This window comes from Diceros bicornis, chromosome 13, assembly GCF_020826845.1.
Source record: "Diceros bicornis minor isolate mBicDic1 chromosome 13, mDicBic1.mat.cur, whole genome shotgun sequence".
Taxonomy (NCBI): domain Eukaryota; kingdom Metazoa; phylum Chordata; class Mammalia; order Perissodactyla; family Rhinocerotidae; genus Diceros; species Diceros bicornis.
The window spans coordinates 35891461-35905602 of record NC_080752.1 but is presented as its reverse complement, the minus strand read 5'-3'; the positions used below and the strand labels follow the sequence as shown (position 1 = coordinate 35905602).

The window sequence follows — 14142 nt, the reverse complement described above, 5'->3', positions numbered from 1 at the left end:
CTCCTGGGGAGACAGTGAAGGGGAAGACTCCAAGGGGGTCACTCTAGGTCCCTAACCACAGGCAAATGGTTGACTGGCTGCACATCTCCAGAGGACTGGCTATGAGAAGGGAATGGGCTCCTTTCCTGGCCTTGTGGGACCCCAGGGCAATGAAGGGAGTGAGGCTGGGAGGCTCAGGGATCAGTAAGGGTTGGGCTGGGACTTGGGCTGGGGCAAGTCACCCCAGCGGCCTTAGTAGGCCTGGCCAGTTTCCACAGGCAGGAGTCCCAGCACAGCAGAGTGCTCCCCAAGCTTCATGCGACGCTGTGTGGAAAGGCTCACGTTTTTGGCCAGGTAATCAACAGCAGCTGGAAAAAAAGAGAAACTCCTAGAAATTGAGATTCTTGTTGCCTATTCTTCCATCTGCTCCACATCCATCCATCCATCCATCCATCCATCCATCCATCCATATATCCATCCATCCACCCATCCATCCATCCATATATCCATCCATCCATTTATCCATTCATCAATTCGTCCATTCACCATTCTGTCAATCTATCGCTCTCTTCTTCCATCCATCCATCCACCCATCCATCCATCCATCCATCCATCCATCCATCCATCCATCCATCGATCCATCCATCCATCCATTCATCAATTCATCCATCTATCTATCTCTTCTTCCTTCCATCCATCCATCCATCCATCCATCCATCCATCCATCCATCCATCCATCCGTCCATTTATCCATTCATCAATTCATCCATCTATCTCTTCTTCCTTCCATCCATCCACCCACCCATCCATCCATCCATCCATCCATCCATCCATCCATCCATCCATCCATCCATCTCTTCGTGAAGCTCTTTCTCTCACCTCTCCAATCATTCAGCATATATTTACTTAACACATTATTTGCCCAGCTCTCTCAGGGGTTCTGTAGGGAGGTACAGAGGGTACCCACATTGTTGAGTGAAGAATTAGTCCCTCTTTCCAACACGCCTCTACATATCCCACTCTGGGGGGCACCCAGTGAGTCCCAGAGAACCCAGGTAGTAATGAGGGCTAGGTCCTTCTGCCTTCTGTGGACCCTGAGCCCAGCTCATGGATGAGGCAAAGCAAGACCCCTTACTCAAAAGCCAAAGCAGCCTTTGCAGGTGAGCTGAGGGGTCTGTGTAAAAGGAGGAGCCAGGCCCCTGATATGCAGGAGCTGAGACCTTCAGCCTTGTCAGTTCTGGTCATCCAGAGGACAGTGTGAGAGTCTGAGGGTGTGCTTGTGTGCGTGTGAACAGTGAAAACAAGCATCTCTGTGAAGTAGTAATGGGCACGAATGTGAATGTTCACACATGAGCAATACTTGCACACACACATGTGCACAGATGTGGGTGAGCTGTGTGTACATGCGTGTGTAGAAGAACAGTGGGAACGCCTGTGCGTGTCCGGGTAACTGTGTACGGGGGAGTTCCACCTAAGCCGGGTACGTGTGTTGGTATACATGTGTGCAAAGGTATGACCACTGGGCCCACGTGTACTGAGTTCTGTCTTAACGGTACTAACGGTGCCTGCCTGAAGCCACAGCAGAAATCAGCCCGGACCAAATGATGTGACTGGCAGGTGACCAAGGCCTCTTGAGGCAGAGATGCTGCCTCCCAAGCCCGAGTCTGCGGCTGTGGCCAATCCAACCCCTTGGCACCCGACGAGAGAGAAAGATGGAAAGAGCACTGTGCTAGGAATCACGAGGCCGGGCCCAACACCGCTCTGTCACCTGCCCACTGAGGTCCCCTGGAACACTCTACATGTCTCCCCTTGGGCAGGTGGGTGGAGCCAGGGGGTGATGGGCAGGGTCAAATGCGAGGCCCAGGGAGGCGAGTAGGGCAGTATCAATGATTGAGCTACAGCAGGTGGTATTGCCTTGGGGTTCGAATGACCTAGGTTCAAATCCTGCATCTACTAACTTTTAGTGTGTGACTTTGGGCACACCACTTCACCTAGTCAAGCGTCAGTCTCCTTGTCTGTACAATGGGGATAACAGTACCTAGGTTGAAGAGCTGTTGTGAGGATTAAATGAGAAAATGCATGTAAGGTAGTTAGTTGGCACTGTGCCTGTCACAGAGTGAGCTTGATAAACTCGGGCTTCTAGGACTGGGACTTAGGACAGATGTGACTGACCTTTGATGAGGACAAGAAGGAAAGGAACAGTGTGTGAGGCAATTCAGACTCCCAACTACCTCCCACTCATCCAGACCTGTTTCCTTGTCTGTAAAATGGATAGAACAAATTCCAGCCTCCTCAAGGGCTGTTATGAGGATCAAGGAGATCATGGGCTTTAAGATCCCGGGCACAAAGGGGTCAGGGCCCAGACCCATGGATTCCTAAAGGATGTGCAAATGCCCTGGGGTTTCTGGAGTGTCTGGACCCTGTGCCCCTCAGCTTCCCAGGCTCTAGGGCCTGAGCTGAGGTCCCTGGGTGCTGTCCCCAAGGTAACACAGCCTCCGGGCTAGGGCAGAGGTGGTGGTAACCAGTCTTGCATGCCTTGGGTCTGCCCCTAACTCTGGCTGGAGGGTAGGAGAATCTCTTACCTCTGGCCTCAGGGGTCCCTGCAATTCTGGCCACACCATCTCTGCTACCTGGAGCCAGTCTTTTCTGGGCTCCAGGGTCTGCCCCACAAGGAAGCCTAATTTTCAGCATCATAATAGGAAGAAGAAGAGCTAACATTTACCGAGAGCTGCCCTGAGCCAGTCCTGTCTCAGCACTTTATGTGCACCACCTCATTTAATGCTCACAACAGCTCTATGAGGCTGTAGTGTTACTATGCCCATTTTACAGATGATGAAACCGAGGCCCTGCCCTGAGAGACTGCATAACTTGAAAGATCACATGGCTCGTAAGTTGTGCAGCCAGGATTCAAACCCAGGCAGTTGATGCCAGCTCCTAACCACCCCCTCGAGCTTCACCCAGCAGCTTCCTAAGAACAACCCCGGGCACATGCACAGCACTTTCGAGGGGATGAGGCACTCGACCCCCCAAATCTTGCACTGGCCCCCTTTGCTACTCCAGGAAATGCAAGTGACTTGTCCAAGGGCACATGACCAGGTCAGGCGACCTTCCCTGAGTCACCAAAGGCTCTGCCTACCCCTCCTTACTCCATATCACACCAACCTCTGATGCCAACCTCTCCAGCTCTTCCTGCAGTGGCGGGGGGCTGGGCAGAAAGGCCTGGCTTTGAACAGCAATGATGACAACAGCAAGTGACATCCCTCACATGTTGAGCACTTACTATCTGCTAAGCAGACAGGATCTCCTTGAATTCTTTCAAAAGCCCCATGCTCTAGATACGCTTGTTCCCATTTTACAGATGTGGAAACTGAGGCACAGAAGGATTGCTGGCCCAGAGTCATGCCTAGCATGTGAGATGGTGGAGCCCGAATTTGTCCTGCTTGCGCCTCTGGTCACTCTGTCTGCTCTTTAGCCTCCCCCAGGTACCAGCCAAGGCCCAGAGCACAGTGGGAGTTTCCCCGGGCCCCGTCAAGATGAGCCAGGAAACACCACGATGCCTAACTTGACTGATGACCCAGCCAACTTCAAGGGCACCCACTGCGCCACAGGGCCTCCCTCTCCCTGGGGTCGAGGCGGGGGCCGGCGAGGGCAGGGCTGTGACATCTCTCATTACAGCCTCTGTCAATGGCCCTCCCTGTCCCTCTGTCTCTCCATGCCTCCCGTCCTCTGCCTCGAGCCCGCGCCTGGGCTCTAAACATCTCAAATTAGATTAATCGGGAGTTGGCAGGAGATGTGGCCGCGATGCCAACCAGTAAACAAATCTCAGCCGTCAGCGTCTCGTCAGCCCGCGGCCCCAGAGGAGAACCCTTCTAGACACAAATTCTTATTAGACTTGTCAGATCTATTAAAATTCTTTTCACACTTCTGCGTTCTATCAGCCCCATCATTAGTACGGCCCTGGCCTCTGGGAACACCAGGGCCGTATTAATCTGCCGTGCGCGCGCCCCCGCCCCCTGCCCCTACCCCCTCCAGGGATGGAGAGAGACAGACAGATGGACAGAGGATGGCCGGGAGCAGGAAAGCAAGGGGTGGAGCGTCCCTGGGAAGACAAGAGGCCCAGGGAGAGGAGGTGGACTCTGCTGCTTAAGAGTTTGGCCCACGTGTCTACTCCATGCGCTCCTGAAGGTGAGGCTGTCTGGGGGCGAGGCTGTGGGTGCGGCTGTGTACACGTCAGGACGTGGTCTCGGGCACGTGTGCTCTCTGGGACCCCACTTCCTCCTCTGCGCGGTGGGAATAACCACGCACACCGCACAGGGTGGCCGAGGGGATGAAACGCCAGACCCACAGTAGATGCTCCATAAACGGTCATTTATCCTTCCTTTATGCACGTACATTTGGTACATCTGTATCTCGAAGCCATGGATACACTCACATTAGTGAATACTCACAGAGAAATAAATCTCTGTGCCTGGGCATCTGTCCGTCCAAAGGTGCCTGTGAGGTTGTGAACATGAACCCACACAAAGGGGGGTCCAGGTGTGCATCATTACTGAGTGTCTTACACGAGTTTGTGATTTGGCCAAAGAGAACTGGGTCTAAAGTCAGGAGAACTGGAGTTCACCATTCACCTACTGTGTGACTTTGGGAAAATTTCTAGCCTCTCTAGGCCTTAGCTTTTGTGTCTGTAACCTGAGGACAAAAAACACCTACCTTGAGCAGGGTTTTTGAGAAAGACATGAACTGAGGGACTGTATGCTGCCCAGTGCCCGGGACGGACGTGAGCAGATGACAGGAGGACCTGGGCATACTCGAGGCAGTTAGGGACTCTTGCACCTGGACTGTGGGAGCCCAGTCGTATTCAGTCGCCCGTGAACGTGGAGCAGGTGGTCACTGGGAACACGTGTCCCCAAGCTGTTCCGGAAGTCAAAGGTGAGGGAGACGACACAATGGGAAAACCCTGGAGCGACCGATCTAACCCATGGGCTCCCATTTCACAGATGGCAAGACTGAGGCTCGGAGAGGCAGGGCGACTTGCCCACACCATGGGGGCAGAGGAGCAGACTTTCCCTCAGGCCCCTCCCAGCCCAACCCTGGAGCCTCAGTGGGGTGGGGCAGAGAGGGGTCTGTGCCGAGATCCCCTCTGGGTAGGGTTGGACAATGCGGCGCAGGAGGAGCTCTGAGCTGCCGTTGCAGGAGCCAGGGGAGCAGGGGTGGAGCTAGCAGGGGAGGGGCTGGGGGGGAAGAGATGGAGAAGGGGGGAGGAAGGACGAGGACACAGGGAGGAGGGGGAGGAGGCCCCACTCCAGCCAGCTTTTCCATCAGGGAGGAACAAACACTCCTTTCTCGCCTCCTGGGCCCTTTCCCTTTTGATCCCCCTCCCTTGCCACCCCGTGCTGACTTCGGGGTTAATTTTATTTCCGAGCTGGGCGGGCGCCCCTGGAGGGGGCACAGGGCTCTGGGTGTGACTAACGCCTGCCCCAGGCCGGGGCTGCTGCCGGCGCTGGAGCCGCTCTCAACTCTTGATCAAGAGCATGTGTGTCCCACTCCAGGCCCGGGGACACGAGCCAGGCCGGGGGGTCACCCTGGGCCTCTCTGGAAACACTCCCATTCACGCACACGGGTGCACGCTGCTCTCAAACACATATGCACACACGTGTTACACAGCCCCACATGCTTGCTCCCCATGCACACACATTCACACAGACATCGTATGTACACACTCAGGTGCCCAGCAATAATACACAGGTACACACAGCCACACCTGTGCACACACTCGAGCACACACACCCCCATATGTACACACTGCACACAGAGTCTACTAGTCCACATATGTTCTCCCAAATACACACACACTCAAGCATATGTACCTGCTGAACATACATGCACGGACATGTACATACAGCCACACACATCTGTACACTCACACACGCATCTGTACATACACACACATTTATTACGCCTGTCCACATAGTGACATATGTCAAACACACAGGCACATGCATAGACACTCAGCCACACGCACATACCTGAATGCACATTTGAACACACGTGTGCCCTGTGTTACAGCCACATATACTCACGTGACCAAACCTGTGCACATGTGAGTCCACATACAAATCCATATGCACATTTGTGCACATAATATGCTTATTAAACTCACACATATGTGATAGTCACACACACATATACCCACACACGCCACTCACACCTTCACACATACACACACGTACCTATACACAAGGATGAGTGCACGAACACGTATGCTGAAATACACGACACACAGACACACACGCACACGAATGGTAACATATCTATGGCACATGTATTCATATTCACACATGTGAACACAAATATACACAGGGAAGGAGTTATGGACACAGCTGGGAGGGGAGGCTGGCACAGCTGGCCTTCATTTAGCCATGGAGGGCAAGGCCGTGCCCGGAGCTGTGGGCTGGTGTGAGGGCAGGAAGCAGAGGTCAGCGAGGCCGGGCCAGGGCTTTGGTGGGGGGTGGGCGGGTGGGGAGGACGCCCTCGGGCTGGGAGTCTCACCCTCTCGCCTCACGCCCTTCTGATTAGTTTGACACCAGCAGGTGAGGCCTTTGCTGGGAGGTGGGGCAGGAGGGGACCCCAGTGACCTCAGCTCCCTGTGCTGTCTTGGCCTGCCCTGCTGCTGCCCCATCTGGTAGCTGGAGGCTGTGGCTGGGCCTGCCTTTTGCAGCCTTTGGTCTGAGGGTCTGCCGCCCCATCTCCAGGCAAGGTGCCAAGGAGGTGGCGGCTGGGGTGGGCACCTGAGACCAGCTCAAAGTTTGGGGAAACCAAGGCTGAGGGTAAGGGATAGAGGAAAGAACTCAAAATACAGCTTTTCCCCACAGCCAGGGGGCAGAAATGGGCAAGATCTCTAATACCACACCATCCAACGTGGCAGCCACCAGCCACACATGGCTACTGAGCATTTGAAACGTGGTTGATATGACTGAGAACTGAATTACGTTTTAATTCAATTATATCTAATTTAAATTTAAAAGCTGAAATTCGATTTCAGTATATTTGAGAAAATTTTCAGTATATTTGGAACAAGTTGGGTGTGTAAATCTACTTCCTCGGTTGTAAATTATTTAAAATTTAAATGCAGATCAAGTATTTCCAATGAAAACAGTGTCTGAATTAAAATGGGCTGGATTTCAAAGACAGAGTATGAAAAAAGAATGTAAAATATCTCATTAATAATTTTGTACGGATGACACGTCGAAATGATCATCTTTTGGATACTGGGTTAAATAAAATATGTTAGCAAAAATAATTCCACTTGTCTCTTCTTATGTTTTAAAATGGGGCTATTAAGACATTTGAGATGGCATTTGTGGCTCGGATAATATTTCTACGGGGCAGCGCTGCTCTCCGGCAACAGTAGCGTGAGTGTAGGGGTCCAGCTCAGCATCATCTTAGGACAACTGTTCATCCTTTCTGGACCTCCACTTCCTCATCTGTGAAATGGGGCCCCCACCCATCACCACCTCGCAGCTCTCTACAAATAAGCAGAAGGCCCTTGGAGTGGGGGCGGGGGTGTGGAGGGGGACGCCCTGGGCGCCGGGCACTCACTCTGGCCATACTGGCCGTACTGGTAGCCAGCCACGGGGTCCACGCTGTAGCCGGTGGTGCTGTAGGTGGGCGGGCAGTAGGACTGGGTGGTGGGCAGGCTGTCTCCCGGCTTGATGGAGTCAGCCCGCTGGCTGCAGCTGGCCGAGATGGAGGTGGCCGCGTCCAGGCCGCCGTGCAGCGGGGAGATGGAGAAGTCGGCCTGCGGCTGCGGTGGCACGGCGCTGGGGTTGCTCAGAATGCTCATCACCTGCGGGGGAGAGATCATCAGTGCGGCCGAGCAGAGGCGTGGGGGCTCGGAGGACGGACCCTGCCGACACAGCACGTGCGGGCACGATGCCAGGCCACCTGGGACAGGCCTTTGCTGGAGTTGCTCCCTTGAGGTCCCTGCAGCATCAAGAGCCTCAGTTTACCTGGTTTGCTTGTCCTTGTGGGTAAGATGGTTAGTGGTTAGCTCCCTCCACTGGGAGCTCTAGGGGGCAGGGTGTGGACTTGTCCACTTCTCTATCCCCCAGGCCTGGCTCTAAGGGGTACCTTGTGTCTGTCTGCTGAACGAATGAACGCATACAGGCGTGAATGAATGAATGAACTAACTAGATAATTACGTCTCTCCCATCAGATAGGCACCTCCCCTGGGACAGGAAACTGTGCCTCCCGCATCAGACTGGGATGCCCCCATCTCCCAACACAAAGGTCAGAGCAGGACTCTGGATCTGTCCTGCTCCTCCCCGCTGCCCTGTGCTAGGCCCGCTCCGTCTCTGGCTTCCCTGGACTTGGAGCTTCTGCCCCCACAACACGGACGTACATGGCCAGTGCTATCCAATAGCCTCCCGGCGCCTTTCTTAGATTCCGGCAGCTCCCAATGTCTGTGACCATCAGTGCCTTCCCTGCTTGGCCTGGTTCAGCAAACAGGAACTCCCCATCAGTGCTGGCAACCTGGACGGGCAGGTGAGGCTCGCCTCTGGAAACTCAGCTTAAAGAACCAGTTCATGGGTATGTTCACTTATTCGTTCAACAAGCATGCACTCATGATGGCTATGGCCTCAGGCTAGGCCCTGGGACTTCAGAGGAGGAAGAGCCATGGTCCTTTCTCTCCACAGGGGGAGTGTCTGGGTCTGGTGGCGGAGGCACCTGGCAACAGACCATCAAGATACGGAGTGATGAGGGGCGTGATGGAGGCAGCTCAGGGGACTGTGGGAGCCCCGAGGGGGGCAAGCAGCCAGCCTGGCGGTGGAGAGAGTGGAGAAAGGTGGTGCAGGCAGGAGTCCCTGCAGCATGAAGCACAGGGGTCCTGGTCAGTCCAGGGGAGAGGAGGCAGACGCAGGCCCTTGGGGACCAGACCCGCAGGGCCCAGGCCCCTGGTGACCTCCCAGCGATGCCCCCTCCTAGGGGAGGGAGGCCGCAGGGCCAGGTGGGGACAACCTTGCTGATGATCTGCCCAGCACGAGCTCAAGGACCATGCTGCGGTCCACGCTGGGCACGCAGTTGAGTTCTCTGATTTCCCCGCCTCCTGGCGCGTCCCTGCCACAGGCAGCGAGGCATGGCCGGGGGCGAGGGTATGGACCTGCATCCACAGGCCAGGACGGACTGAGCTCCTCCGCTTCCTAGCCGTCAGCCTCGGCTGTCCCTTAACTTGTGTGACCACCGCCGTCCTGATGATGATCGGACCTACGCAGACGGTGGCGGGGAGGATGAGACAGGCTCTAGGAGGAAGGCTCTGCACCCAGCCCGGCCCAGGGCGCGTCCTCAGGAATCAGCAGCCCCGACTCCTCTAATCTTCCTTCCCACCTCCTTCCCTGTCCCTCCTTCCAATCCAGAGCCCTGCAGAGATGTGGGGGCGGAGCTATGATGCCCACTTCTCAGATGAAGACACTGAGGCCCACGGAGGCTCTGGCTTCCCCAGATCTCACAGCAGGTGTGCGAGGGAGCAGTCTAGGGTCCAGATGGCCAACCTGCTCACCTGAGCGTGTCAAGACGGACTCTCAAGGCCCCTTCAGAGGTTCTCACTCCAGGGACCGGGGCAGCTGCTGTGGGGGGATGGGGTGGGGTCCCTCACCCCTGGGGGCCTGGCTCCTCTGAACGGCATGGGCACAGTCTCCCCTGACTCCTTCCTCCAGCACACTCAGCCCTGGGGTCCCCCCTCCTCTGTCCTTTCACCCCCGCCCCAGGGCCAGAGTCACGGGCACTGGGCCCTCCGGGGCTGGTCTTTGTCTCCACTACAGCTGGTGGGGTGTAGGTGGGACTTGCGGTGCGACAGGCCATTGAGATGGCAAAGAGACAGGGCCACGGGTCTGTGAGAAGGAGAGTCTGCACAGGGGACGTCTGGACGACCTCGGGCAGCAGCGCTGTTTCAGGGAGCTGAGGTCTCCCAAACCCACTCTGCACTGAATGCCCCTCAGAGGCCTGGGTGATGGCAGAGTCCACACAGGGTGCTGGGGGGCTGGCGACAGGGAGCCCGTGGAGGGGTGGTGTGTGAGGGCACGCACCGTGGTCTGTGTTTGTTGCTTTCCACCTGTTGAGCAGGGGTCTCCTGGGCCTGAGGAATTTGTGTGTGTGTGTGTAAGTGTGAGTGTGGTGGGGTGGGGGGAGAGTCTCGGGGGAAACCCCAGAATCTAACACTGCCCTGGGAATCAGAGACGCGATCCTCTTCCAGGTTGCCAGCCAGGTTCCCAATCTGGCCCTCACTTTCCATCTAAATTAAGAAAACCACCACCCAGCCCATTCCCCACCCCATACAAACACTAACCCTGCGCCCTCACAGGAGGCCTGCGTCCCAAGAACAGGCCTAGAGGCTCAGGGGAAACACACAGGCCCCATTTCCCTGCCTCCAGAAGGGCCACCGTGGGGGCAGGGAGACTCCCGGGAGGGTCTGCAGCTCTGGTGAGACCCCAGTTTAATCCTCCTGAACATCACCAAGACGCCAAGCCCAGAAGGGACAATGGGAGGGGAGGGGAGAAATGGGGGGGTTAGATAAAGAATGAGGGTGTTTTGGGGACATGCTGGGAGCTGTGCACAGACCCAGTATTCATCCTGCGAGACCGAGACCTACACAGAACCACTGCCAAATCTGACCACCTCACTCAAGAACCATCGGTGGCTCCTCAGCACCTCCCAGATGAACAGGGCAAAGGCCTCTTGCTATCTGACTGCTACCTGCCTGTCCCAACTTCCCCCACCCCTTCCTACCTTGCACTTCATATCCCAGCTATCCCAAACGATGTGGTCTTTCCTGAAGATATTCTTCATTCATTCATTTATTCGTTCAACAAACACTTCGTAGAGTGCTACTATGTGCCAGGCTGGAGACAGGGCTGGACTGTGAGCTCTTTGAGGGCAGGCTGGAACTGTGTTTCATCCATCTCTGTAGCCCCGGGGCCTCCCCTGTGCCTGCCACATACTGTGAGCTCAGAGGACCCCTGTTGAATTCACGTATATTCACTTAACAAATACTTACTGAGCACCTAGGATATGCCAGACACTGAACCAGGCCCTGAGATACAGGAATGAACAGTAGCAGCTCCATGCCCTCCCAGAGCTGCCAGTTATCAAGGGCCCTGACCACAAACAAATGACCAAATAAACAATAGAATTTCCGATACTGATACGTGTTATGGAGGAAAAATAAGGGGAGTATGTGGAATCACGCAAGACCTCCCCAAAGAGGTGATATCCAGCAAGACCAAAAAGAACCGGCCATGGGAAGATGCAGCAGAGAGCTTTCCAGGCAGAAGAGCCAGCAAGTGCAAAGGCCCTGAGGTGGGAACACACTCGGCAGGCTTAAGAAATAGCACAAAGGTCAATGCTGAGAATGAAAATCCGGGAGCTGGAGGCCTTTGTTAGAAGGGGCTTGTGTGGTGCCCAGTGGCTCAGGGGGGCTTGGACCCTGGACCCTTAACAGACAGCTCAGAATCAGCTCAGGCCCAGGGAGCTTTCCTGTAATGGGATTTGTTCAATGGGATTTGCCCCGGAACATCAAATCAAATCCACATCTGGGATAGGTGTGAACGGGGGAAGCGGGGCATCTGCTTACTCTCTCCCAGAGTCCCTGGAGGCCTGCGGATCAAAGGGCTTCCATTTCATCCAGCCCCCTGACTCTAGGCTTGGCAGCTTCCAAGCAAGTGGGACAGGACCCAAGTGAAGAGAGGTGGGAGGGGAAGCATTCACTCCTTAAGCAAATAGGCTATGACTACCCCCATTCTGCAGATGGGGAAATCGAGGCACGGGGAAGTGGAAATGTGCACCCAAGGTCACACAGCCAGTAAGTGGCAGAGCTGGGATTTGAACCAGTCTCCCTGACCCCTACCTGTGTCCCCACACAGGCTGTGCTGGAGAGCGGAGAGAGAGGCCCTCGGCAGCCTCGCCGTGTAGAGCCTGCAGGCCTAAGTGGCCCTCGTGGGCCTCTGGCTGGCCCGCGGAGCCCTGGGAGTCCCTCTTTGCCCGCGGAAGCAGGAAGTGTTTGCCCACAGTTAGGAGTCCCAGCCGAGGTCGGGGGCCTGCAAACTTTTGAACTTGAGGAAGTCCTGGTCTGATGCGGTAATCCACCCCCTCAAGAATGCTAAGGCCTCTCCCCCGGTGGGTTTTACTTCTTCCCGGTGACCTTGCTTTCACTAATGTATTACTTCTTGGTACGTTACCGTTACTAACTCAAAATCAATACCGACCTCCACATCTGTAAGGTTTTATCTGAAGGCAAATCTCTGGGCTGTCCGTCAGGCTGAGTGACAGCCGTCCCCTCCTCTCCCCCCCACCGGCCAGGGCCCCCGCCCGCCCCAGCCCCTTCCTCTCCCTCTGCTCTCAATCAGTGCCAGCCTCCACCAGACTAAATCAATAAGGGGCCGGCCTCACCCCCCTTCCGCCGCTGGGGAGAGGCTTGCAGGTTTGGGGGTGGGGATCACAGGAACCCCACGTCAGCCCCCCTTCCACATCCTCTGCTCGCCGCCCCCTCCCCCGGGACGTGCCGGCGCGCTCCCCTACTTTAAAAGAAGGGGATGGGAAAAATGTAATTAATTCCCTCCGTTCCTGAGCTGGCCCTGAGGGTCTGGGACCGAGGAGGCTGAGCTGCGAGATCTGCACCCTCTGTGATAACCGAACGCGGCTTTGGGAGCGAGGCTGCAATTAGAAGGGGTGATCGCCGTCATCGGGGCTCCGTGGCAGGGTTCAGGGTGGGTAGGTGGGGGCCGAGGCAGGGCGCAGAGGGGAGAGAGAGGGGCAGGGGCGAGGCTGGTGAGGTCAGGACCGTGGACCCGGAGATGAGACGGGGCTGGAAGGAGGCCAAGGATCACCTGGACCAGCGGGCAGGTGGGGAGCCCCACCTCCCAATGCCAGAAGGGGACCCTTAGGTCCCAGAGGGACAGTGGTTTCCCCAAGGGCGCTCAGTCAATCAGTGCTCTGAGGGGCTTCCCTGCAGCATTGGGGGCCAGGATATCTGCATTAGCATCCATGCTCTGCCGCTGACTAGCTGTGACGCTGGGCAATTTCTTTAACCTTCTGTGCCTCGATGTTCTTATCTGTGTAATGGGAATGGTAATAATTGTAGCTACCTAGAGGGTTATTGTAAGGATTAAATGAGTAAATGCACACCAAATGCTTAAGACATTGCCTGGCACATGGTTCGTCCTCAGTGAATGCCAGCTCTCCCCCCCTTTTCCTCTCTCCCCTATTCCCCCCTCCTCTTCCACCTGGATTAGAGGGACCTGGCCTGAGGCTGAAATGACCACTGGAGGGCAGGCTCAGGGTCCCGGGCCGCGTCTTTTTCATCTCTTCTTCGCCGTGGGGGCTGGCACGCAGTGGGGGCTTTCTGAATGGAGACTTGCTCTGCCCTGCGCAGAAGCTGGGGCCTGCGCTCTGGAGAGAGAGCCGGGTGGGAGTCATTTTGAAAAGCCACACGCCCCCGCTCTGGCCTGAACGTGCTCATCTGTGGACAGGGGATGGCATCCCTGATGGCAGATCTGTGATGTCCCCAGTCGAGACCTGGCGAGGCCCAGGATTCGCACACCTACACAACACACACACCGCACAGAGCAGCTCACACCCACCTCCACAGGGACGCACCCCTGCATCCGGGAAGGTGACAACTTGAAACGCCTCTTCTCTGGATGGCCAAATGGCTTTTCATGCAAACCCCAATGAACCGTCATGACAGTACTTCACACGTGCACACCCACTTCTCTTAAACTCACCAGTACATTTACACGCACTCACACTTACATGTAAACACACCCAAATACTCACATGAAACCCGAGAGGTACCTTGGAGATCGCCGCATTTTCACAGACGGAGAAACTAAGGCTCAGAGAGGGGCAGTGAGTCGCACTCGGGCAGACTGTCACCCCAAACCAATGGCAGTGGTGCCAGCCCGGGCTCACGATGGCCACTCGTCCTGCCCCCATCTCCGGCTGGGCTCCAAAATGACCCACTGGCGTGGCGCACCGAGCACGTTTATCTCCAAGCCTCAGATCTGACTGCAGTCCTGGTCCCCCCTCTTACTAATTCACCCCCTGACTTCAACAAGAGGTGGGAGCAGGCACGTTGTGGGAGCACCTTGTTCCCACTGTCTGGGAGAGGAG

At 55.9% G+C, this 14142-nt stretch overlaps 1 protein-coding gene across 2 annotated transcripts in view; it reads right to left on the bottom strand.

Moving 5' to 3' along the window:
• Positions 1–231: 231 nt before the first annotated feature.
• Positions 232–14142, bottom strand: part of PAX7 (paired box 7) — a 96818-nt gene continuing 82907 nt past the window's right edge. For both annotated transcript variants that reach the window (XM_058552033.1, XM_058552034.1), the window contains exons 8-9: positions 7579–7825; positions 232–347 (exon numbers count right to left, since the gene is read on the bottom strand). In XM_058552033.1, the coding sequence (XP_058408016.1) occupies positions 232–347; positions 7579–7825 (363 nt within the window). The remainder of the gene's footprint in view (positions 348–7578; positions 7826–14142) is intronic.